The 22635-nt window shown below is 44.1% G+C and overlaps 1 protein-coding gene across 10 annotated transcripts in view; it reads left to right on the top strand.

Annotated features, from left to right (window-relative positions):
• The window catches only part of GRIP1 (glutamate receptor interacting protein 1), a 619135-nt gene that overhangs the window by 574278 nt on the left and 22222 nt on the right, over positions 1-22635 (top strand). For 9 of the 10 annotated variants that reach the window (XM_072973033.1, XM_072973029.1, XM_072973032.1 and 6 more), the window contains 2 exons: positions 592-703; positions 5400-5633. In XM_072973033.1, coding sequence (XP_072829134.1) covers positions 592-703; positions 5400-5633 — 346 coding nt within the window. The remainder of the gene's footprint in view (positions 1-591; positions 704-5399; positions 5634-22635) is intronic. The other variant, XM_072973030.1, reaches the window with a different exon arrangement.

Here is a 22635-nt window from a genome sequence, read left to right as displayed (position 1 = left end):
TTTATTTTAAGGAAATTCATAAAAAGTGATAGCACTTAACTGATCTATACTGATGTGTATAATGACTGGAGAAAATATGTTTTCCTTTCTCAGAGGAAAGTTCAATTTCTCTTTCCCTGGAGACAGAGCAGCTGAAAGATATCCCCACGGGTGCCATGTGGTTGCAGCTCATTCCTCAGTAGCCGTGACTACTCGGACGTTCAGTCAGTGAGACCATGGTCCCTCCTTCCGGTGTTTGAGACACTTTGGGTTTCCTAAAGCATCTTTCCATTGGAGCTGGCCTGACTTGGAGGCCACAGTTGCAAGAAAGCCAAATCTAAAATGAATCTTTAGGGGGAAGGTGTAGCTCAAATGTAGAGCACATACTTAGCATGAACAAGGTGCTGGGTTCAATTCCCAGTACCTCCTTTAAAAAACTAAATGAATAAATAAATAAACCTAATTACCTCCCCCTACAAAGGGGAAAAAAAGAATTAACAAAGTGAATCGCTATTCTGTGTATGAAATAAAGAAGAGAGAGATTCTGGATACCAAAAACGAGAAAAAAATGTCTGGCAAGTTCCTAACCCAGACTGTGCTTCTTGGCAACAGTTTTACAGGGGCTCCCGACAGTACGGAGGCCGAGCAAGAGGAGAACTTCTGGTCCCAAGCGCTGGAGGATTTGGAAACCTGTGGACAGTCAGGGATTCTGAGAGAACTCGAGGTAGCCTCTGTCCTGCTATTTTCTTTTATTATTTCTACATTCATTTTTTTGTTTTTGTTTTTGTTTTTTGGTCCTTTTAAGTTTGCATTGATCACACCAGTTCATTTAAAAGCTTTAACCCCTTTCCACAGGAGAAAGCTGACAGGCGTGTGTCTTTGAGAAACATGACTCTCTTGGTAGCTACCCTTTATGTTTATATTTTTGCTTGTGAAGCTGCCTTCCCTGCCCCCTTGCCTTCCGGACAGTGATTTGATTTTATCCAATGCAGTTGGAAGTGTTTCTTTCCCCATTCCCACCCCCACCCAAGCTTACTGACCTGTGGCTTCTGCCATTGCTCCCTGCTAACCCGGACTGTCCGTGTTTGCCACTGGTCGCTAGGGGGAGCTGCGCCTCCCAGCAGTGGCGCCTTTCCTTCTCTTATTTGCTTTAGAAGGGTTTCTTTGGCATGTTTTCATTTGTACCTGGTAGAGACATTAATTTGATTGTGCAGAGGAACATAAGAGGAAATATCATTTTGTTTTGCCTTTAAAGTTCATGACACTGCAGCTGGTGAAAAAGGCCAGTCTGTTCGACAAACAGTTACATAGGACGTGCTGTTAACTGCAAATCCTGATTCTGTGGTAACTTCGTGTGAATTCGAGGCGCTGTGGAGAGATGGAGTGTAATAGCAGAACTCCTGGTGAATTCTTTCATCAAAGCCATAAATTTGCTGACAGTATTCACACGTTGGTCTGGGAAGTCCTGGACTGTTTCCTTTTATGTTCTTTTAAATTTTCTGAGCTGTAAAAAATAAAGTGGCAAAGTCTCATTTTTTTATTTTGATGTCATATGAGGTCCCCAAGTCACCATAAGGAATGTGAATGGCCTAACTGGGTGGAACTCTTGCAATTCTAAAATGATGACTCATCTTTATATTATTTTGCTTCTCGATTGCATGTGTGGATATTTTATGTGATTCTAATGTTTGTGAATCTGCAAAGAGAATTATAAAGAAAAATATTAGTTTGAATTTGTAAACATCATGGTATTACCTGGCATGAATTTCAGCTTCAGAGCACAGTTAAAGGGCCTGGAGATGGATAATCCTGTAAAACTTAAATATATTAAGATGTTAGCAATTAATTCTTTTTTTTTTTAATGCAACTTCCCAAAAAAGCAGAATGCTTAAGTATCAGCTGGCTTATTTAAACTTTTACCACTTCCTGTATGGAGAATGATCAGCAAAAGGGGACCAAACTGAAAAAAGAGCTCAGTTCACAATTTTTTAACATATTCCTGCTTTTAAAAACATGTTTTGGCTCATATGCCTTTTTCATTGTGCATTTTGAAATACTTCTGTCTTTTCAAGAAGGAGCTATTCTAATAGCTTCTTCTGCATTAGGTTAAACAAAGATGATGTAAAAAGTAATACAAAGAGGTTGTGTTTTCACCCAGAAATTGAATTATCTAACGAAAGCAACCTCCATCAGCATAGAAAATATGTTGTAACAACCTGTAGATTTTCTCTAACGTCACTTAGGGCAGGTGTACCCCTTGAGATTATAAATTCAGGAGGAAAAAATGAGTTAAATTTATAAGCCAAAGAGAAATTAAAATTTTCAACGAGGGAGAGTGACAAATGCATGAATTAGAGTCTTAGTCACAGTTTTATCACAAAGACTATTCATGTATTAGTTTGGATGAACTCTGATCCCTTGATTGCAAATGCTACACTGCAAAAAATATCTTTGGAGCTCTAGGTTCCTGCATATGAAGTTTATATCCAGTATTAAAAGTTAAAGCATACTAGTACTGTAATAAATGTAGATGTTTAGCTAAGAAGAAAAATGATTACAACTGACATGAAAGTGAAAATTATACTTGTCATTTTCCCCATTGCTAGCAGTAATTTAGGTTCAACTTAAGCACTGAGAAATGCATAGTTTTAACAGGAGAAAAGTTCATACCAAGACTTTGGACAAGTTACTCTCTCTTATCAGATATTTCTTCTTTAAATATGTGTATTATAGTGACTAATGCTGATATGGTGCTTAACACAGAACATAGCACTTAATAAATGTTCAGTAGAAATTATTTTTGCCACTTTTTTGAGTAATGAATACTGCCTTAACTATTTTTTCCTCACTATAACATAGGAAGAAGTTTTAACTAGTTGTCAGAGAACTCTTAAACATACTCCTGCTAGGTTGTATGTATACCAGTTATCTCACTGATAATTTTGAAAAAGTATAATTATAAATTATGCAAAATGAAAACAGGCAATGCATACGCCTGAAGCAAAAACAAATCCTAGAAAACTCTACATAAGCATTTTTTTACTTTTTATTTTAGTTTTTGTATTTGTGCCTTAATTTTAATATTCCTTCAGAGATGTCACTAATTCAGTTGACATTTGCATTAAGCAAAGCAATCAACCCACCTTTTAAAAATTTGATCTGAAGACCTATTGATGGTATGTCATGGCTTCCACCAGAACCCTTTCTAGATCAGACTGTGACTTCTGTCGTGGCTCAGGCTTATCAACAGCAAACTGTTGTCTCCCAGCCGTAGTGATTATTTCACTTCCAGCGTGCTTCCTGCTGGTCAGATGAAAACTGAGAACAAAAATTAAACGTTAACAAAGCAAATAGCTAGTCTGTGTAGGTAAAAACAATAGCTGGATGGTCACCACAGCAAGAAAACAATCATCAGATACTGTCAGTTACAGTAGATTCAACAAGGAAATGATATATGTGAGTTAAATGGCATAAAATAAAAGGATGTCCCATGTCACCCCCAAAGCTAGTAATAGAAAGGTTTCAACTTAAAGAGGATTTGTCTGAAATATACCATAATATGGATAATCCACAGTGGATAAATATTAAGGGTTTTTTTTTTTCCTGTTTACTAAAAAAGTCAGTTTTATATGTTTCAACCTTATGCTTGACTGAGAAGCAATACAACCTGGTGGCCAAGAATAAGTGTTGTGGAGTCAGTTGCTAAGGTTGCAATCCCAGACTCCTGGGCAACTTGCTTCACTTACCCAAGCATGCCTTTCCTTAACTGAAATGAGGAGGTACAGTAATTATAATACCTACCGTCCAGAGATAGTGCAAGTATTTAATGGTATTCTGCATACACACGTATATATGGTACTCAGTTTGTTTTACTGCTCAATGACCAGGAAGGGTTTGTTTTGTTTTGTGTTTTTGGGTTTTTTTACTATTTTTCTTTTCAAAGTTATCAGTAAGATAATTGATCTAGTCAGGACATTGATAAGTTCACTTGTTTTGTTTCTTTTTCAACAGAGTTGTAGCCATACCTACATGGGTGACACAACTTGGCTGTCATTCAAAGATCTTGTTAGTGGCATGTGTATAGCTGAACACCAGGTGAAGCTTGGAATTATAACAGCTTAGATAACAAATGAAAACTCTACTCACTTTGCAGTGTTCCCTCCTGATCAATGATTTTACATAGTGCCCTTGGCTCCTTTACTGCCTGTGTGACCCTGGGTAAGTCAGCCTCTTTGTGCCTCAGTTTTCTCACCTGTAAATCAGGAAGAATAACAGCGCCTACCGCATAAAGTTGTCGTGAGGCTTGAATGGGTAAATACGTTCAAAAGACTCAACAAATTAGACCTCTGTTACTTTTAGCATCGATATTAATATAAACCACTAGATTCTGTTGTAGCCAGTCACATGGCGTATGGAGGTTGTCTTCTGTTCCCATGATTTCAGGCAGATTCGCTGATGCTGGTGTACCATGATTAACCATCATCGCGAGGAATACAGAACTGGCTACAGGCATATTTTCACAATTTTAGCATCCTCTAACCATGAGAAATGGAACTTCCCAACACGATACTGGTTTTGAATGCTTCTTTTGTTGTTGTTTCATTTCTGAGATTCAGTCTTTTGGGGATCTGATCTTGCCATTCCTTGTGTATTATGCAGGGAACATATTTGAAATTGAACAAACTTCTCAATTCACTGGTGAAATCCGATCCAAGTCTCACAGCTTTTGAGCAAAGGGTTGAGTCCAGTCACCTAATACATGATAACCTCTCTGAGGATCTCACACAAAGGCATTTCTAAGAAACTTGATCTACGCCAAATGATGTGGAGACCTAGCTGACCTCCAAGCTCCTGGGGCAGGCCACCTGGCCAACGGAAAGACAACAGGCCAGTGCCAGGGAGGCAGCACTGGGTCGAAGCCCTTGCCTTTGTATCAGTGGCCTCATTTCAGCCCATTTTTACTTCCAGGCGGTCCTGGAGGCGGCATTGCAAATAGAGGCAGCCTGGGCCCCATTGAGAAGTTCTCAGTTCATTTCTGTAAGATATTTTGAAGGTTGCCTCATGAATCCATCTTTAGAGCCCACTCAGTGGAAAGTTAATGCTTAAAATGTCGTTTGCAGTAAACAGATGTTAGAGCGTTTCAGTTTGCCTCGAAACTGCCAGGGGTGGTATTTGATTAAATAAACCCAATGGCTTAAGTACTTAAATTGGATTTGAGATGTGCATTATAAATGTCACTTGCAAAGCACTTTTCCAAGACTTTCATAGTGCAATTAGTACGTCCCTTCTCCAGCCTTTGGTTATGCCCTGAAGAGACTGTATTTTGAGTGGGCAGAAGGAGAAATGTGCTTAATGTTGAGCAACCAAACCCTTTTCTTAGTCCATGGCTTAATTGTTTTTGAAAATTGTCAATGCCACAGGCAACAATTATGTCGGGGAGCACGATGAGTTTGAATCACGAGGCCCCTACACCTCGCAATCAGCTGGGGCGACAGGCCAGCTTCCAGGAACGGAGCAGCTCGCGGCCACACTATAGCCAAACCACTCGGAGCAACACTCTGCCCTCGGACGTGGGCAGGAAGTCTGTCACCTTGAGAAAAATGAAGCAGGAAATAAAGGAGATCATGTCCCCGACTCCTGTGGAGCTGCACAAGGTCAGGACGCTCTCTTCTCTTCCCTTAGGGTCACATTTCGTAGCCATGCTGCACCGCGCAGGCGCCCTGATGCAGACGTCACAATGGCATTTCTCTGTGGGCTCAGCCAAGGAGAGAAATCAGAGCTTAAAGGCAGATCATCAGAGACTGATTGTTCTGGAAAACGTGATCGTTGAGGGAGTATCTCATAAAACAGGGAAAGCTGGCTTTCAAGCAAATGAATTGATCAAAAATGCATTTATGGCCAAAATCTTGCAGAAGCTTGAGGTTCCAGTGTCACTTGGCGCTGTAATGAGTTGGTCTGTTATTCCAACTTCGTTAAAAGGGGAAGGATTTCGTATACTCCCAGCTTCCCCGAGAAGGGGGCTTCGGGGGTAATGTGGCGGCTTAATTGTCAATTACCAGCCTCTCAATAGATGGTTGTATTATTCAGGGGGCGTGCAGGTCTCTTCGAGACATAATTTAGGTATCTTGGGTCAGGACAGGGTAAGCCCTGGTTATGTTCCATCTCTGCCATGATAGTTGCCTCACTTTATGGAAGAAAACCTAAGATCACAAACAGCTGAATTTGAGTTGCTGGCAGAGTTTAAACAAGGCATGTGTCAGTGACAGTGTCTGCGGAGGCCTGGGCCAAGGAACGCAGTGGAAGGGAGGTTTCTCTGGTTTTCTGTGGAAGAACTCTAATCTTTTTGTTGTTGTCTTTAATACATAAAGATGTCTAGATGGTAATAATCTCACTCCACTTTTCTTGAGAGCCAAAACCCTCTCTGTAGTTAGTACTCTCTTAACTGGAGATGAGTTACTTGTCTTACCCAGAAGAGCAAATAAATGTCAGATTGAGAGAAGGTAACAGACCCCCTTTTCAAACTCTTAAGACAACAGTCTCCCTAACCTCTTATTAAAAGGAGATACTGATTTTGCAGCTGACATAGGATATGGTGAAAGAAAGGATTGTATGGGAAGCTGAGTTCTGAAGCATGTATTCATTAGTTCATCATTCACTCATTCATTCATTCAATACATAGACTGTGCATTCATTCACTTAAAGGATGTGTTATGAATCCCCAGGGAACGCATAGTCTAATGAGGAGACTGGAAAACAGTGGGCAGATAGTGGGATAAGGACAATGACAGATGCAAAACTAGGCTGCGCTGGGGGATGGGGGGGCGGGGAAGGGACCCTAACCCACCACAGAGGAATGAGAAAGGCTTCCTAGAAGTCAGTGTTGACTCTGCAGGAAAGTGGAGGATGGGAAGGCATTTGAAAGCACAGAAGGAAACTTGTGCAAAGGGCTGTCAGAGGCTGTGGTGCACTGAAGGAGTGCAGCTATCTTAACACGACCAGAGAGCCATGTGCGCTAAGAGGCATTACAGACTTTACAGAAAAGCTCAGAAGCTTCTGACATTTTAGGGTGGGGGTGCAGGGTTGGCCCCCTGCCACAGTTAGCTGATTTATCCAGTTACCCTAGATTGATGTGTCTGTTTGGTAAACACCAGCCTTCACCACCTGTCACATATTCTAATATGCTAATTGACAAACGCTATTAGGAGGCTGTGAGGACTCCCTTGGTGATTAAATTGCAGGAGCTGCATAGTCACTGCTAATTCTGCTGTAGGGAGGGGTGGGCGGGCCCCTCCCGATTCCCTCCAGTGTTTGGGAGCACTGCCTTCCCTCTTCTCTGGGTCTCCTGCCCAGGCAGAGAGGAGCACGCTTGATAACCCACTGTCCTTCAGCACCAAAGGGAAGGGACCTCCACGAGTGCCTACTTGCTACTTTTAGCCGCTGCAGTTGCCTTTCTTAGCAGACATGTCTTATCCCCATCTACAGGATAGGGAAATAGCAGGTATGAAACAGAGCCCTTTTTCCTTCTGGAGTGAAGCAGTCTCAACAAAGGATGATTATCGATCGCCCAGCAATGCAAAAGACCTGTCACCCCAACCCTCCCACCCCGAAAGCGTTTAGCAAAGATGGTGATAGTGAATTAGATGTGCAAGTTGTTATAGCTGAGGTTTTTAGCTTTCTTCCTTCACGTCAGTCATTTCCCCTCAGTGGTGGCAGGAAGTGTGTTTCCCGCGTGGCTTTACTTTTCTTCTGAATTGGTACCAAACAAAATGAGATGCTCGGAAGTACATGGTGTCCTGGCCTTGATAAGGCACCTGAAATGGTCTTGTTAAGTGAAAATGTAGCAGAGGAGCTTGCTGGCTCACAGCATGGGTTCTGGGAGTGGTTTATGTTCACATCTCAGGTACCTTTTCTTTTTTAAGTGAATGTAGTTACCCTGATAGTCCGTCCACGTGTTTGTTGTTAAATACACGCTCCAGTTTTGAAGTGTTTGAGTGGAGAAATGGTCATGAGAAGAGTCACTTTACTCAGAGACTGGTAATTGTGCTTGTGTCTTGCTTGTGGGTGTCCTTAGAACACTGGATGACTCCCTGACACCGTGGAAAAAGCACAGTGCCTTGTGGATAGAATTATCTTCCCATTGGGGTGCGATGAGCCTGCACTAAACCTTCACACAAGTTACGACAAAGGTGCTCTTTTGAGTGGTGGCATGGTTTGGGGGCCAGGGAAATAGAAAAACATCCCTTCCTCAGATTGCAAATAATCCCAAACCAGACTGCACAGCTTGGCAAGTGGACTGAAGGCCGGTTTTCAGTTCCCTGAGACCCGCGGGTGGACTTTACTAAATAGACCTAGTGGAGGAATTCCCAAGGGGCTGCAGAGACATGAGTGGAGAGGCTGGGCAGGGTCAATAGCATACCATTCTGAACACGCTTGGTGTTATCTTCCAGTTGCCCTCTTTTTCGTGGCTGTGTGCCACTTGGTGAAAGCTATTTCCATGAGAACAAGTTGTGGATCTGTCCATGTCCAAGCCAGTTCCTACAAACTCTTTACTATCACTAGAAGCTGTATCAGGAGGATAGAAATGAATGGGCTGGTATCCATCCCCCCTCCTGGGGAGAACAAACAAAAGGCAAAAACAGCGCCATCTCCTGGTGACGGATTACTAACATCATCTTCATACGGAAAGAATAAAGTGTGGGCTCATCGTCCAGTTTCTTGAGTTTCAGCTTACTCTCCATTGTTTGCCCCTCACTTCCATCCAGTCCTCCTTGCCAAGCCCTTTCCTTCCTTCAGACCTTCAGAAAATGATAAGTGAGAATCTACATGGCTTTTGTTCATTTCACGTCATCTGCTGTGTCGGAGGCTCTGCCACATCCCAGAAGATCTTCCATCAGATCGTCCGCATTCATCCCTGAACGCAAAAGGCTAATGTCCTTCCTGACACTTGAGAACAAACATAGAAACACAGCCTCACTTCCCTTTTTTGGCCGTGTGGCAGGAGGAGGAAGTTGGAGCTGGAGTGATGATTTGGTACTTAGCTGAGGGTTGGGGAGAGGACAGTGACAGGGTCACAGTGAAGTGATACTCCAGAGGCCACTGCCTCTCAAACTTTCTTGGTTGAGACACAGTCCAGAATACAGTTAACCTCACAGTTCAGTACACACATACACCCACACTTACGTGTAAGAATGTATCCAAAAGTTTGCTGCACGGTATACGCTAGCATTTTCTGTTTTGTTTCTTTTCACGTGCTGTCCCAGTAAGTTGATTTCAAGACTAATGGGTCTCAATCCAAAGTATGGGGACGGAAGCCTTAGAGAAAAGTTTGGCATGGGAACCTCTGATGACTTTTACCATCATTGCATGGGATGCGTGTCAAAATGCAGGTTCCTAAACTCAACCCAGACTTACCAGGTCAGCATTTTCTGGGGGCCAAGAATCTGCATTTTAGCAACTTCTTAATGGATACTTTTGCACCTTAAAGACTGAGAATCACTCCCTTAAGTTTTCGTAACGGGAGGTGATTATTTTGTGTCAGTGAAATCAGAGGCAACAGCTTCGTGGCAGAGTAGAGAGAAAATGAGGTTGCATCTTTGGCCCTGGAGCTTCTGAATTTTATCTTTGAAATGAATTCTGGTTTGTACAAGGCTTATCGCAGATTTTTTTCTCTTTGCAGATAAGGAGCCTATGATCTTAGCTATCAATTCACTGATAACCCCTCTTTTCCTTCTGAAGCTGAAATACTCTTTGGTGTCCACTTAATCTATTTCTGAGATGAGTTCTAGCTTCACTTCTCTTTGCATACTTTAAGTCAAAAAAATTTTTTTTCAGTAGAGAGGAAAATACCTATTCTCCACATTCAGAGCATTTGGACTTTTTTTTGCCATCATTTGTGTTTTTCAGTAAAATTGTATTCCTTAATTGCATGCAGCTGTTTTGTTTTGTTTTGTTTTTTGTTTTTTGTTTTTACAGAAATGTTTTTTGGTTTGTTTTTTTTTTAATCATTTTCCAGCATCTTTTATTTATGGCTCCTAATGGGCACAACCCTTGAACATCTGAGTCACTCCCAAGGAGCCACTTTATTTCTTGTAGCTGCGTTGGCTACCATCAGCTTTTCTCCCAGCTGAGTTCACTTTGCAATTTCAATATATTTCAGTGTTTTGAGAGTGGACCTTTGTTCTTCCTGATATGATTAAGTTGTTTTCCTTCTTGGAAGGAGTGTCATTTTCAGCACTTAAAGCCCACATCTTTTGCAGTATTCTCCCCAAGTCAGGAATAGGCTCAGCCCTAGAAGGAAATATAAAATGGAAATACATATCTTAATCCAGCACACGCATCGTCTGTCACGAGATATTTGCAGGTGGTACTCCTTAAGATCAGATGAGTTGTCAGGCAGACGGAGGTTTGATCACAGTCTGACTGTTATTAGCCACCTGACTTCTCTGAACCTCAGTTGGCTCACTTAGCAGAGAAAGGGCAGGATCGCTTGTTATCCGGAGAGAAAACTTCACAGATAGCATTTCCCTGGTGTAGTCACCATCATTCGGAGTCTTTCCTCAGCTGTATGGTGTCAGAAACCCAGAAAATGAGATCTCAGGATCCCAGCCTTAAAAAAATTCAGGCAGCCAACCTTAGAGCCTCCAGAGATGGAAATATAAACCAGAAAGAGCATCTGTTTACAAAGAGAGATGGGCGTGTGGCTGCTGCTAGTCACTACATCATATTCTCTCCCTGTAAAACCAGGGGCAGCTAACAACCAGAATGTGGTTAGGGGAACATGGAATTGCAGAACAAGGCTTGGCGTTTAGGTTGTACTTTTTATCTGTGATGAATCCAGCCCTGACAATCCTCAAAATGTATTATTCCCATCAGTTTCCCTTGTCTATGATTGTGTTGAAACATACTTTTCAAAATGTAAAAAGTGTCATTCTTATACAGATGATTGGCTCATGTGAAAAATGTTTATTTATGTCATTAAGAAGGAAAGAGCCAGATGACAAAGCTTGTTCAGAGAGGGAGATAAAGAAACTATATCTCAGTCCATGGGGTCGGTGGGTGGAGGAGAATGCTGGAATAAGATTTCCAAGTTAAAATGAAAGCTGTCCCATGACTTGTAGGGAAATAAAAGCAAAACCTTTGAGCTTATCTTCCCTAAGGGTCAGAACTCAGTTTGCATCCTATCACTTCTTTACAAGTGGCCATCCACCTTTACAGAGTCTGAGCTCTGAGCAACAGAAATGGTAAATCCAACCCAGCTGCGGGCGAGCCTCAGCTGACCCTCGGGCAGGCTTGCTGGGCGGTGCTCCAGTGTCCTGACTTCTCAGGTTTTGATCCCTCAGTTCCTTCAAGGATGCACCAGAAATGTTAATAGCTTCCCTGAAGTCTAGCCCTGGCCCGGGGATCATTCATCTTTTTCTGCCGTCTTTGCTTGTCTCTTGTGATCAGATGTGTTTATTTGTAGGTTGTAGAACACTCTGTTGTCTACGGCATGTTCACTTACAAATGAGGTAGCTCCCTGAGGGTTACTCCATTTCCCTAAAGTCCAAGTCCTCGGAGAGTAGCCTGCTGGGCCTCTTCCCCCACCATCTTTCTGCTCTAGTGCAGGGCTGTGGTGAGGATCCCAGGGGTAACGGTCTAGCCCAGGGCTGGTCTCTTTCTTCCCCTTCGATGGAGCACAGAGCTTTCTTGCTGGAGGATCTTTGTAGTGTCAAACCACCGTGTTCCCTGGAATGAGGAAATAAAATCAACATTGTTAGCGCTCAGTGCCAGGAGACTTCGGTTGGTTATAACTTGTCATCCTTATATATATGTATTTTTTTATTGGCGTGTAGTCAGTTTACAGTGTGTCAGTTTCTGATGTGCAGCACAATACTTTAGTCATAAGGAACATACATGTATTCATTTTCATATTCTTTTTCACCGTAAGTACAAGATAATGAATATAGTTCCCTGTGCTATACAGTATAAACTTGTTTATCTGTTTCATATATAATAGTTAGTATCTGCAAATCTCAAACTCCCAGTTTATCCCTTCCCATCCGCTTCCTGCCCTGGTAACCATAGTTTGTTTTCTATGTCTGTGAGTGTTTCTGTTTTGTAAATAAGTTTGTCTTTTTTTGAGATTCCACATATAAGTGATATCATATGGTATTTTTTGTTATCCTTCTTGAATGACAATGAGCCTGGCCCCAAATTCCGATGGGCCCAGGGGGTGGGTGAAGGGCATGCCTCCCACCCAGAGTTACAGGTGGCCCCTGGCACAAGGAGGCCCATTGTGATATTTTAATTTAAATAAGAAATATATATTTGGTCTTGGTCCCAGCTGCTGGCACAGAACGCCTCAAACGTTGGAATTTAAATGTTGGGAGCAATACAGGTGTCTTTTCTTATCTTAATGAGGTGATTTTTGGATACACTTAAGGGTGGATTGGTTACCGGTGGAGCCAATCTTGTAATTAGGGGATTGGAGCTTTCAGCCCCACCCCCAACCTCCAGGGAGGGGAGAGGATTTGGAGGTGAAATCAGTCACCAGTGGCAAATGACTTAATCCATCGTGCCTGTGTAATGAAGCCTCTGCAAAAGCCCAACAGGATGTGTCTCTGAGAACTTCCGGGTTAGTCAGCACAGGAAGACTGGGGAGAGAGTTGTGCTCAGCATGGAAGCTCTGCGCCCTTCCCGAGTACCTTGCCCTAAGGCAGCTCTTCCCTCTGGCTGTTGCTGAGTTACATCCTTTCATATAAACCAGTGAGCTGGTAAGTTCTGTCAGCCACTCTAGCAAACTAGCCAAACCCAAAGAAAGGGCTACTGGAATCTCTGATCCATAGCCAGTAGGTCTGTGTCTGAAGACCATTGTCTGAAGCGGGGGGCGGGGTACTATTGTAAGACTGAACCCTTAACCTGTGTGGTTTGACGCTGTCTCCAGGAAGGTAGTGTCAGAACTGAGTTGAACTGTAGGACAGCAGCTGGTGTGGCAGGATTGCTTGGTCATGTGAGGGACCCGCCTACCCCCAACATACACATGGTGGAACTGTGATGAGGGCGTTTTACCCACAGAGGCCTCAGGGTGGGGAGGATGGAGGTCGGTAAGTTGCAGAGGGAATCGGGAAGGGTCCAGAGCTGGGAGGGAGCCAGGCCAGAGCAGACCTGGGAGCCAGAGAGCAGAGGCAGGTGTGGAGAGGGACAGGCACTGAGAGTAACCGCAGACCTGAGCTGAGATGCTGGAATAGTTCCGGCCACAGCCGGCTGACTTGATGGTGGCTGGGCAAGTGGAAGGGGCCAGGGGCAGAGCTGACAGTAACTAGGTGTCTGTCAGCTGCCCGTGGCTTGGTTTGATCTGGAGAATTGGAGAATGATCTGGCTGTTTCCTCTCTGGTATGATGGGAAATGAAAGCTGCAAAGGTGCTTGCTCTGAGATGAAATGGGAAAACAGCCCTTAATCTGCCACAGATCTTAAAAAACCGTGCCACTTCCTTGGTTGGGACTTAGTTTTCCAAGGGCCGAATCAGCCCCTGACGTGCTCAGATGTACAGCCACCATCCAAGCTCTGCCTCTCCCATTGTGGAGCCTCCGTTTGTCAAGCCTCGGGTGCCACACACGCTGGCCAGGAAGCTGCAGGGGCCAGCGTTTGACACAGCTGACCCTCCTGCTCGCTCCTCTGTCCAGGGGACTCCCCTGACTGGAGGGCAGCAGCCGTTTTCCTGACCCTATTCATCTGAAAACCCACGTGTTTGAGTGGCAGGAACTGAGATGGCTCTCTCTCAGGCTGGTGGCAAAGTTATACTTCATTTTTCCCTTCCAGCCCCACGGGTAGTATAGGATCGGCCTCAAAATCCTCAGGCTTAAAGGAGCAGGGCTACCCCGATGGTGTCTGCAAGAATAAACCCAAGTGCCTGGTGATTTGTTGGGAAACTAGAGCCGTCTCTGAGACTTAGGTGTTGGTTTGGTCCTTAAGGCCATCCGGCAAGGGGCTGAGCCAGAGGGAGGCTGCCAGGGCTTCAGAACTGTCACCTGCTATGACACGCTCAAGGCAGTAGACACAACTGCCCTTAAAAATCTCACTGGGGAGAGCCTGCGCTATGGCTGAGGCTTTTCACAGGTGTCGAAACTGAAAACACAAGCGTTGGGTTTCTGATCTTTGCCTCGAGGACATTGTTCAGACATATGAATAGACTTGCTTAGGGATACAAAGCCAGGCTGCACTTGAATCCTGGTGAACTCCTCCGCCTCCTGTTCAAGCTTCCGTTCTCGGGAGGGTTAGAAGCAATCACAGCACGTGCGGATGCACAGTTACAGTTGAGCTGAGCTTTGTAGAACTGTATCCTTGCCCAGAGTGTTATCTTCCAAGAAGCTTATTGGCCCTCCGTCTTGAGCATTGTGTTCATAGTCCAGATTTCCCCAGAGGCATCCCCTGGTCAGCACAGAACAGAGACCTTATAAGAAAAGGGTGGGACGCGGAGAGCTCTCGCAGCTGGGAGCAGTTCATGCAGAGGCTCGTGGAAAGCCAAAAAGGGCTCTGAGGAGAAGAAATACAGCGGGTGTGATAAGCTATTCATCTTGAGTGGGTTGGGCAGCTGGAAATGGATAAAAGTTGCCTGACCAGCTAGGAGATTATACGTCCAGGAAAAAAAAATCATGATTTGGTGCAAGGAACTCAGTAAATGAGGCCAGATATTCTAGTACTGAAATCCTAGAGTTCATATATTCTAACTGGATAAGCCCACTTACCAAGTTTGAGCCAGTGTCATCATAACTAGGAAGGGAATAATTCTGCTGCACAGAGTTGTCGGGACATCAAAAGCAATCGTGTAGGAAATGCCTGAATAAGGGATGCACTGAGTGGGGGAGATTGTGACTTAAACCTTAGAATCCTTAGAATTATTTTTGGACAGGAAATAAATCAGAAGTAACCACTACCAATCTCCAGCTAAACAGGAGGGCAGCAGCTACATGGCACAATTTGTTGTTGCTGCTTTTGAGAGCAGCCAACTGTGTGCCCCATTTTGGTGAATTGATTCCTGGAATCTTACATTTGATCATTTTAAAATAGTCTCATTTTGTTATTTGCTATTTCCAGGAGAATCGTAGAGCTGGCTATTAAAATTCAGTCTCCTCTAACCTTAGGAAATCTTTCTAGAGAAACAGATTACTTCAAACTTAAAACATTTATTAGCCTCTCATCCTGAGAGTTCGCCATGGATACATCAAGTCTAAGGCTGGCGAAGCAAAGCCTCTTGGCCAGCAACCGTGACTTCACAGTTAATGAGCCAATCTGCTAACCCGCTCTGGTGGACATCCATCTCTAAAGTTGCGGTTAATGCACCACGACTGTCTGGTGTTGGCAGTATTTGGTGCCACTCATCCTTCTGCCCCTTCTGGGTTCTGTCCTGTGGAGCAAACACCCAAGAATCACAGGTCAGCTGAGCGATGAAGAGCTTTATTATTCCAGGCCCACGTCAAATGTGCCCCAAATGCAAGGAGTCCAGTTCACTGTGTTGAGAAACATCTCAGGGCTAAGGCGGAAGTGGGCTTCCTAGTGTCCATTACAAGCACAGGCTTTGCGACCCTCACGTTCAGATACACCTCACAAGTGGCTAGACTTACAGAGCAGATGCCAATCCACCTACCCGACCAGCCACATGCAGAGGGTGGGCGGGACTGCTCTCCAGCCTTACACCTAGTGGAACAGAGATAACTAGGATGCGCCCCCCTCTGCCCCAGGTGTGCTGCTTGTTCCGTGGGGAGAACGTGACTAGGAGCAAAGATGGAAGAGGGACATAAGGACAAGAGACCCCACGGACAAGGCACAGACGAAGCCAAAGAGGGGCACATACACAGGGACCCTGGGCAATTTCATCTAATAAACGAGTCCCGGAATAGCACTATCGCCAATCATCTTAGCTATCTGCAGTCGCCACCACCCCCCGCCCCCATACCCATCTCCCTCTGTTCCTCTCCTTCCTCCCTTTGAGAAAAGAGCACGAGGTGGGGAAGAAAGGGACTAGAGTATAAACCAGAGTGTTTCCCCCAATCAAAGCAGGAAATATGCATGGTGAGTCTATGCTATCTTGTGCCAGAAAGCAAAGAAGTTACCAGAGCAAATGGATCGTATCAAAAGGACATAGGAGTCAACATGAAGGACTCCCCTTGCCCAAAGATGAGGAAATTTGAGCGCCCAAAAGAAAAATGATGCAATTAATTGTGAACACATCATACGTATATAAACCCACAGGTTCATATTGATACGTTACCTTAAAAAGGTCATTCCCTTCCCCCCCGCCTCACAAAACCTCATGGGGACCCCACTGGAAATATTCAGTGCACTGCTTCCCTATTCTAAAAATGAAAGAATTAGCATTCATATTGCCTTACTTTCACAAATGGTACCTCAGAGTAACTAAACAGCACTAAATTGAAGAAAGAATTCTTTACAAAGGAATTCCAGCTAATAAATACAGAAGATGTTAAAAGGTGATAAGGGTTATCATTTTGCAACCCCTAATAAAATTGATTCAGACAGTGGTCATCAGTGGATAAAACAGTTAGATTAAAGGTGAATGGGGAAGCTTACAATGAAAGAATTAAGCAGTCACCCCCGGAACCCACCCGAGTAGGACAACTAGACACTGAGTGATGTGAAGTCATAGGAAGCACGTGGTCCCACCTGTGATCCATTCATGCCCTTCCCCCCAAAGCTGGTCCTGACTCAAATCAAGCATCCAGAGTTAATTTCTATTTAAAGGAAAGTGGGGGGCTGGAAGAGCACGCTGCAGGGCAGATGACACAGTTTCCACAGTAAGTCAGTAGCAGAGGGGAAAGGGTGGGGGCAGACTCTAGATACGAGGACGTTTAAGGGACCTAACACAAATGTGCACCTGGCTGGCACCCTGGTCTGAACAAACCAACTCTAAAAACCACTTTTGAGATAATCAGGGAAATTTCACTATAGGCTAGGTATTCGAGTATCCCAGGGAATAAGAATTAATGTTGTGAATGAATTCCTGACACAGGTTGTGTAAAAAGTTGTCATGTTTTTTAGAGATTCATTCCGATGTCTGTAAGGGTGAAGTGGCATGAGGACTGGCATTTGTCTTAAAGTTCTCCCCCAAAGAGGAAAAAGGTTGAGGGCGATGAAGTAAGTGTGGCCAGCTGCTAATGCTTATTGGGTCTGAGTGATGAGTACATGAGGGTTCATTGTTCTGGCCTCTCTGTTCTTGAATATGTTTGAAATTTTTCATTTAAAAAAAAAATAGCTGCTCCTAACCAGGCTTATTGGGATAATCATTACACAATATATATATGTCAAGTCATTATGTGATACACCTTAAACTTCTGTAGAGCAGTATGTCAATTCTATCTCAGTGACACTGGGAAATTTTCTTTTAATTTTTTGAAAATAGCTTTCTCCAATAACCACCCTCCCTACGTCACAGGAGAACATTCCTGTCCTATGGCCTAAGGCTAAGTTATAATTATAGAAGGGCTTAAAATTCTGCTCTGCAATGAGTATTTATTAAGCAAGCACGTGCTAGGTAAAGAGGTAAGATGCTGTGCAAAGATGCAAGCTCTGCGGTCAAAACTCCTTGTTTATAGTTTATTTACAATGTGTTTCTGTGTACAGCAAAGTGATTCAGTTGTATATGTGTATATATTCTTTTTCAGATTCTTTTCCATTATAGGGTATTATAAGATATTGAATAAGGTTCCCTGTGCTATACAGTAGGTCCTTGGTGTTTATCTATTTTATATATAGTAGCTTGTATCTGTGAATCCCAGACTTTTAATTTATGCCTCTCCCCTCCCCCTTTCCCCTTTGGTACCATTAATTTGTTTCCTCTGGCTGTGAATGTTTTGTAAATAAGTTTATTTATATCATTTCTTTTAGATTCCACAGATAAGTGATATCATATGATATTTGTCTTTCTCTGTCTCACTTCACTTAGTATGATAATCTCTAGGTCCATCATGTTGCTGCAAATGGCATTATTTCTTTTTAATGGCTGGGTAATATTCCATTGTGTCTGCGTATGTCTGTATGTATATATCTGTATCTGTATATACCACATCTTTATCCATTCGTTTATCAGTAGACATTTAGGTTGCTGCCATGTCTTGGCTACTGTAACTAGTGCTGCTTTGAACATCGGGGTGCATGTTATCTTTTCAAATTATATTTTTTCTCTGGTTATATGCCCAGGAGTGGGATTGCTGGATCATATAATAAGCCTATTTTTAGTCTTTTAAGGAACCTCCATATTGTTCTCCATAGTGACTGTACCCGTTTACATTCCCACCAACAGTGGGGGAGGATTCCCTTTTCTCCGCACCCTCTCCAGCATTTATTGTTTGTAGACTTTTGAATGATGGCCATTCTGACCGGCGTGAGGTGGTCATTGAAGTTTTGATTTGCATTTCTCTGATAATTAACGATGTTGAGCATCTTGCCATGTGCCTATTGGCCATTTGTGGGTCTTCTTGGAGAATTGTTTGTTTAGGTCTTCTGCCTATTTTTCGATTGGGTTGTTTGGTTTTTGGTTATGACTTATAAGAGCTGTTTGTATATTTTGGAAATTAAGCACTTTTGGGTCACATCATCTGCAAATATTTTCTCCCATTCTGTAGGTTGTCTTTTTGTTTATGGTTTCCCTTGCTGTGCGAAAGCTTGTAAGTTTAATTTGGTAAAACTTTGGTTGTTTATTTTTGCTTTTATTTCTATCGCCTTAGGTCAGTCTTGGGAGAAAACATTGCTACGGTTTATGTCAGAGAAGGTTTTGCCTGTGTTCTCATTGCTGTGGCTAGGACTCCAATGCCATGTTGAATAAAAGTGGTGAGAGAGAACCACTTGGGACTGATTAGGGTTTATTTTGGCAAGTTTCTAACCTTCTCTGAGCTATCTGCATGTCTGTATGATCTGCTCCACAAACTTTTGATCTCCTCTCTCAAGTCCCACAAGCCTTATTAAGAAGTTCAGCATCTCCAGCTGGAGGCTGGAGATCCCACCCCCTTCCTCTTCCAAGAATGGGGCTTCCTTAGCTCCAGGGTAGGGCAGGTCTGGCTCCAAGGTCAGAGGTGCTCTCACCTCTCATGGCCACATGGTGTCACCATGGAGCTTTGTCCTGCCGGGCCTCAGCCACCCAGGAGCTTCAGGCCTGGCTGATTTCCAGCAAGACCCTGGGGCTGGGGAGGTGGGGCATGGTTTGAACCTCAGAATTAAATCCCTCTCGGTTCACACTCACACAGCACATCATGGCCAGTTCTGACTAGCTTCCAAACTCAACCACATGGCATGTCAGAACTAGTCATCTCATTTATTCTACAAAATACCCTGCTTTGTAGCAGGCACCATCGTAGGGGTTTGGGATATATCGGTGAACAAAACAAAGATCCTTGCCCCCTCCTCAAGGAGCATGCTGGGTTATCTCCCTCACACTCCCCTCAGGCCTTTGCCTGAGCCCTGGTCAGCAACAGAGATGTCTCTCCCCTTCCTGATGAGTTTTGCTTTGAGGGGAGAGGATACTCTCTCATTCATGCCATTTAACTTACTTCTCCCCATGCCCATCATATGTGGTGTGGGGGCTAGATTTTACTAAGCTGCACATGAACACACACACACACACACACACACTTCTATAGTGAGGTAGGACTTCCTACTCTCTGCTTGTATAACTGAGCTCCACAAAAGTCATCCTTTTGCTGCAGAAGAGGAAAATGTCACGTCCAGGGACCCTCAGGAGTCCACAGGATAGACTGCCAAGCAAGGGTGCTTGGCCTTTAGGAGGGAAGAATTAAAGAGCAAGTCAAAGAAAAACAAAAGCAAGTTTATTTAGGGGGATACTTACTCCTTGGCAGAAAGCAGGCTGTCTCAAAGTGAGAGGCCCCAGGGCATTGGGGGTGGAGGGTGTCATAGGGTTTTATGGGCGAAGTAATTTCATACACTAATGAGTGGGAAGAATATTCTTGCTCTTTAGGGGGCCCTTCCCTAAATATAATTTATTAAAAATAATTTATTATAAATAAATATATAATTATAATGTATATAACATAATGTAAATATATAGTATAAAATATTACATATTATATAATATAAATATTATAATATATAATTTTAAAATAATAAATTATATTATTTACAAAGGCCACTGCCCACTTTTTGGCCTTTTATGGGCCATCTCAGAACTGTCACGGAGTAAGGGGGAGTGATTTTTTACTATTACAGCGAAGGTGTAATGAGCTAAATGTCAATGCCTGGACTATTCGCGAAGCCACCTTGGTTCCAGCCAGTCTTTATTCCACCCCAAGAGCTGTGCCCCCTTCTTCATTGATCTGGCATTTGTGTCCTGCCCCTTTCTCTCCTGTCTCATTCCCACACTCAGAGATGTTAGCCTCGTGTTTATGGGAAACAAAGCGGGGTGGTCCTTCTTCTGTAGCTACCTCAAGGCTGGGTATCAACCCTGCCTGCCAGGGAATAAAGATCTCTGGATGCCTGGTCTGGGGGTCCCAAAGGCAAGACCGCTTCTTGTTTTAAGTCCGAGGGCTTATGGGCTGGAATTCTTGCATAGCCATCATTTTCACATGGAACCGCTGTGATCTGGAAGACATGGACTTTACCAAGTGGTTAAAGAGGCAGTGGATGCAGGAGGGGCAGGACCCAGGCAAGGCTAGGCAGGGTGCTCTTAACAGGGCACAGGGCGACCTTAGAGTCTGACCCTGGTTGCAGCGCTGTAACTGTGGTGTCTGTTCATAAATCTTTCCGACATCCATCTCTGTCTGGCCCAAGTTATTGACATAGGTACAGCAGGTTTTGTTTATGACCGCTAAACACCACCCTGCTTGGCCAGCAAGTAGTCCAAGGCCAATCTTGTTGTCCATAACCACATCGGCCAGTGAATTTAAAGAAGTTCACGGGGAGGATATAGCTTAAGTGGTAGAGCGCATGCTTAGCATACAGAAGGTCCTGGATTCAATCCCCAGTACTCCTTTAAAAATAAATAAATAAGTAAACCTAATTACCTCCCCCTCTAAAAATAGAAAAGAATAATCAAGAAGTTGAAAGTCTCTTTAGGGCATTTCCAGTGGTCAGGGCTACTGTCTTTAAAGTGCTGGTTAGATTTCTAGGGTTACTTCATGGTAGGCAAAGCTGCCATCCCCGCGCAAGTCCTCTTCCTGCCGGTATTAATCTGCCTGCCCCTGGGACTGTATTGAATATTATTATATATTGTGCCTGTGAGTGGGACCGAATGTCCTCACGTGTAGGCTCCCTCATGCCATTCTTTATCGATATGTGGGGAAATAAGCATTTACGTCGGGGCCAGATTGTCTTTGTCTTTGGGCCCTCATTCTGGGGAGCGTCACATAGCCAGACATATCCTGAAGGTGCAGTAAGCGATCTGGGAATAGGAGAGTTTGACAAGGAAGCAGCCGCCCGGGTCCATGGAAGGACGGGTTATGAATGCAATGTGGGGACAAGGGCCCCTTCGTACGTTCAGAATAGCTCTGTGTGGGAGTGTTCCATGCCCTGGGCTTGAATGAGGTGGTGCAGTAAGAGGGTTTGACCCACTGCTTCCACAGAGCCCAACAATTTCTAGCCTAACCTTGAGGCCATTCCATCCCTGTCCCGTAGGCACTGCGGACCCAGGCTTCATTATGAGCACACAGAGCGGAGGCATTTGTGGGAATGCGGTTTGGGTCCAGGTCCTAAAACACACTCACTGGATGGTGCTGTTGCTACCTGGTGGCCGGGGACTGTTCAGAGGGGCCACCACAGCCTAGAGGACCGCTAAGTGCCGTGGCGTTGGAAGTATGACTCGTTCTCTAGATAACAAAAGTAGCCATGATTAACAGGAAAGTTAAGTCACTTTTTAAAGAGAGTTAAACATAGGCAAAGTATTGGGCAAAGTACTGCCCGTTGCAGCCCTGTGGGTGGGGGAGGAGGTTTCCATGTGTTTGACTTGCCAGAGCTCTTGTTGGGCGTAGCTGTTTGTACCTGTAATGATTGCTGTAAGCCAGAGTTTTTGTGGCAGAATCAACAATGAGCTAGTTTTTCTCCCCAGCTGTCTATTTCAGATATGTGCACTAAAGCATTACTTTCCCCTCCCCCTGAGCCACAGCTGCCGTCCGCTGCCCTGCTTGGAGTACCATGGCTTTCGACATCATATTACTAGATTTTTTTTTTTTTTGAGCCCCAGCAGGGCCAAAGCAGATGTTTACCAGGGAGAGGGGGTTCTGGAAAGCAGCAGAGTAAGAGCATGACAATCAGAAACACAAGGATCACCACGGCCACGTGAAGTCACGTATCTGTTCTCTTGAACAGTTATCTGAGGTCTTCCACTGGTCTTCTTCTGGTTCCCACTAGAGGTGCCCACTAGAAACCCTCCGTAGCGTGACGGCAGGTGGGGTACTCAGTAACACTTGCTGTGTGGTCCCTTCCATTTTGGCTGTGGCTGTGCCTCAGGAGACCCTTCTTGCCAAGTCCCCTGACCAGACGAGGACCTCAGCCTTTTCTTTTGTGGGGGTGGGCAGCCCTTTGTTTCCATATTCTTGGAGGGCCCTTTGAACTCAGCTCAAGCTAACAATGTGAGAGACCAGCTTGTGGGTTTCCCCGTCAAACGAGATCTGAAGTCAAGAAGGGCCTCCCGTAGGTCATTTCCAATGAGCTACCTT

This window comes from Vicugna pacos, chromosome 12, assembly GCF_048564905.1.
Source record: "Vicugna pacos chromosome 12, VicPac4, whole genome shotgun sequence".
Taxonomy (NCBI): Eukaryota; Metazoa; Chordata; class Mammalia; order Artiodactyla; family Camelidae; genus Vicugna; species Vicugna pacos.
Note: the sequence above shows the minus strand (reverse complement) of the source record. Positions and strands in the feature narration are given on the sequence as shown.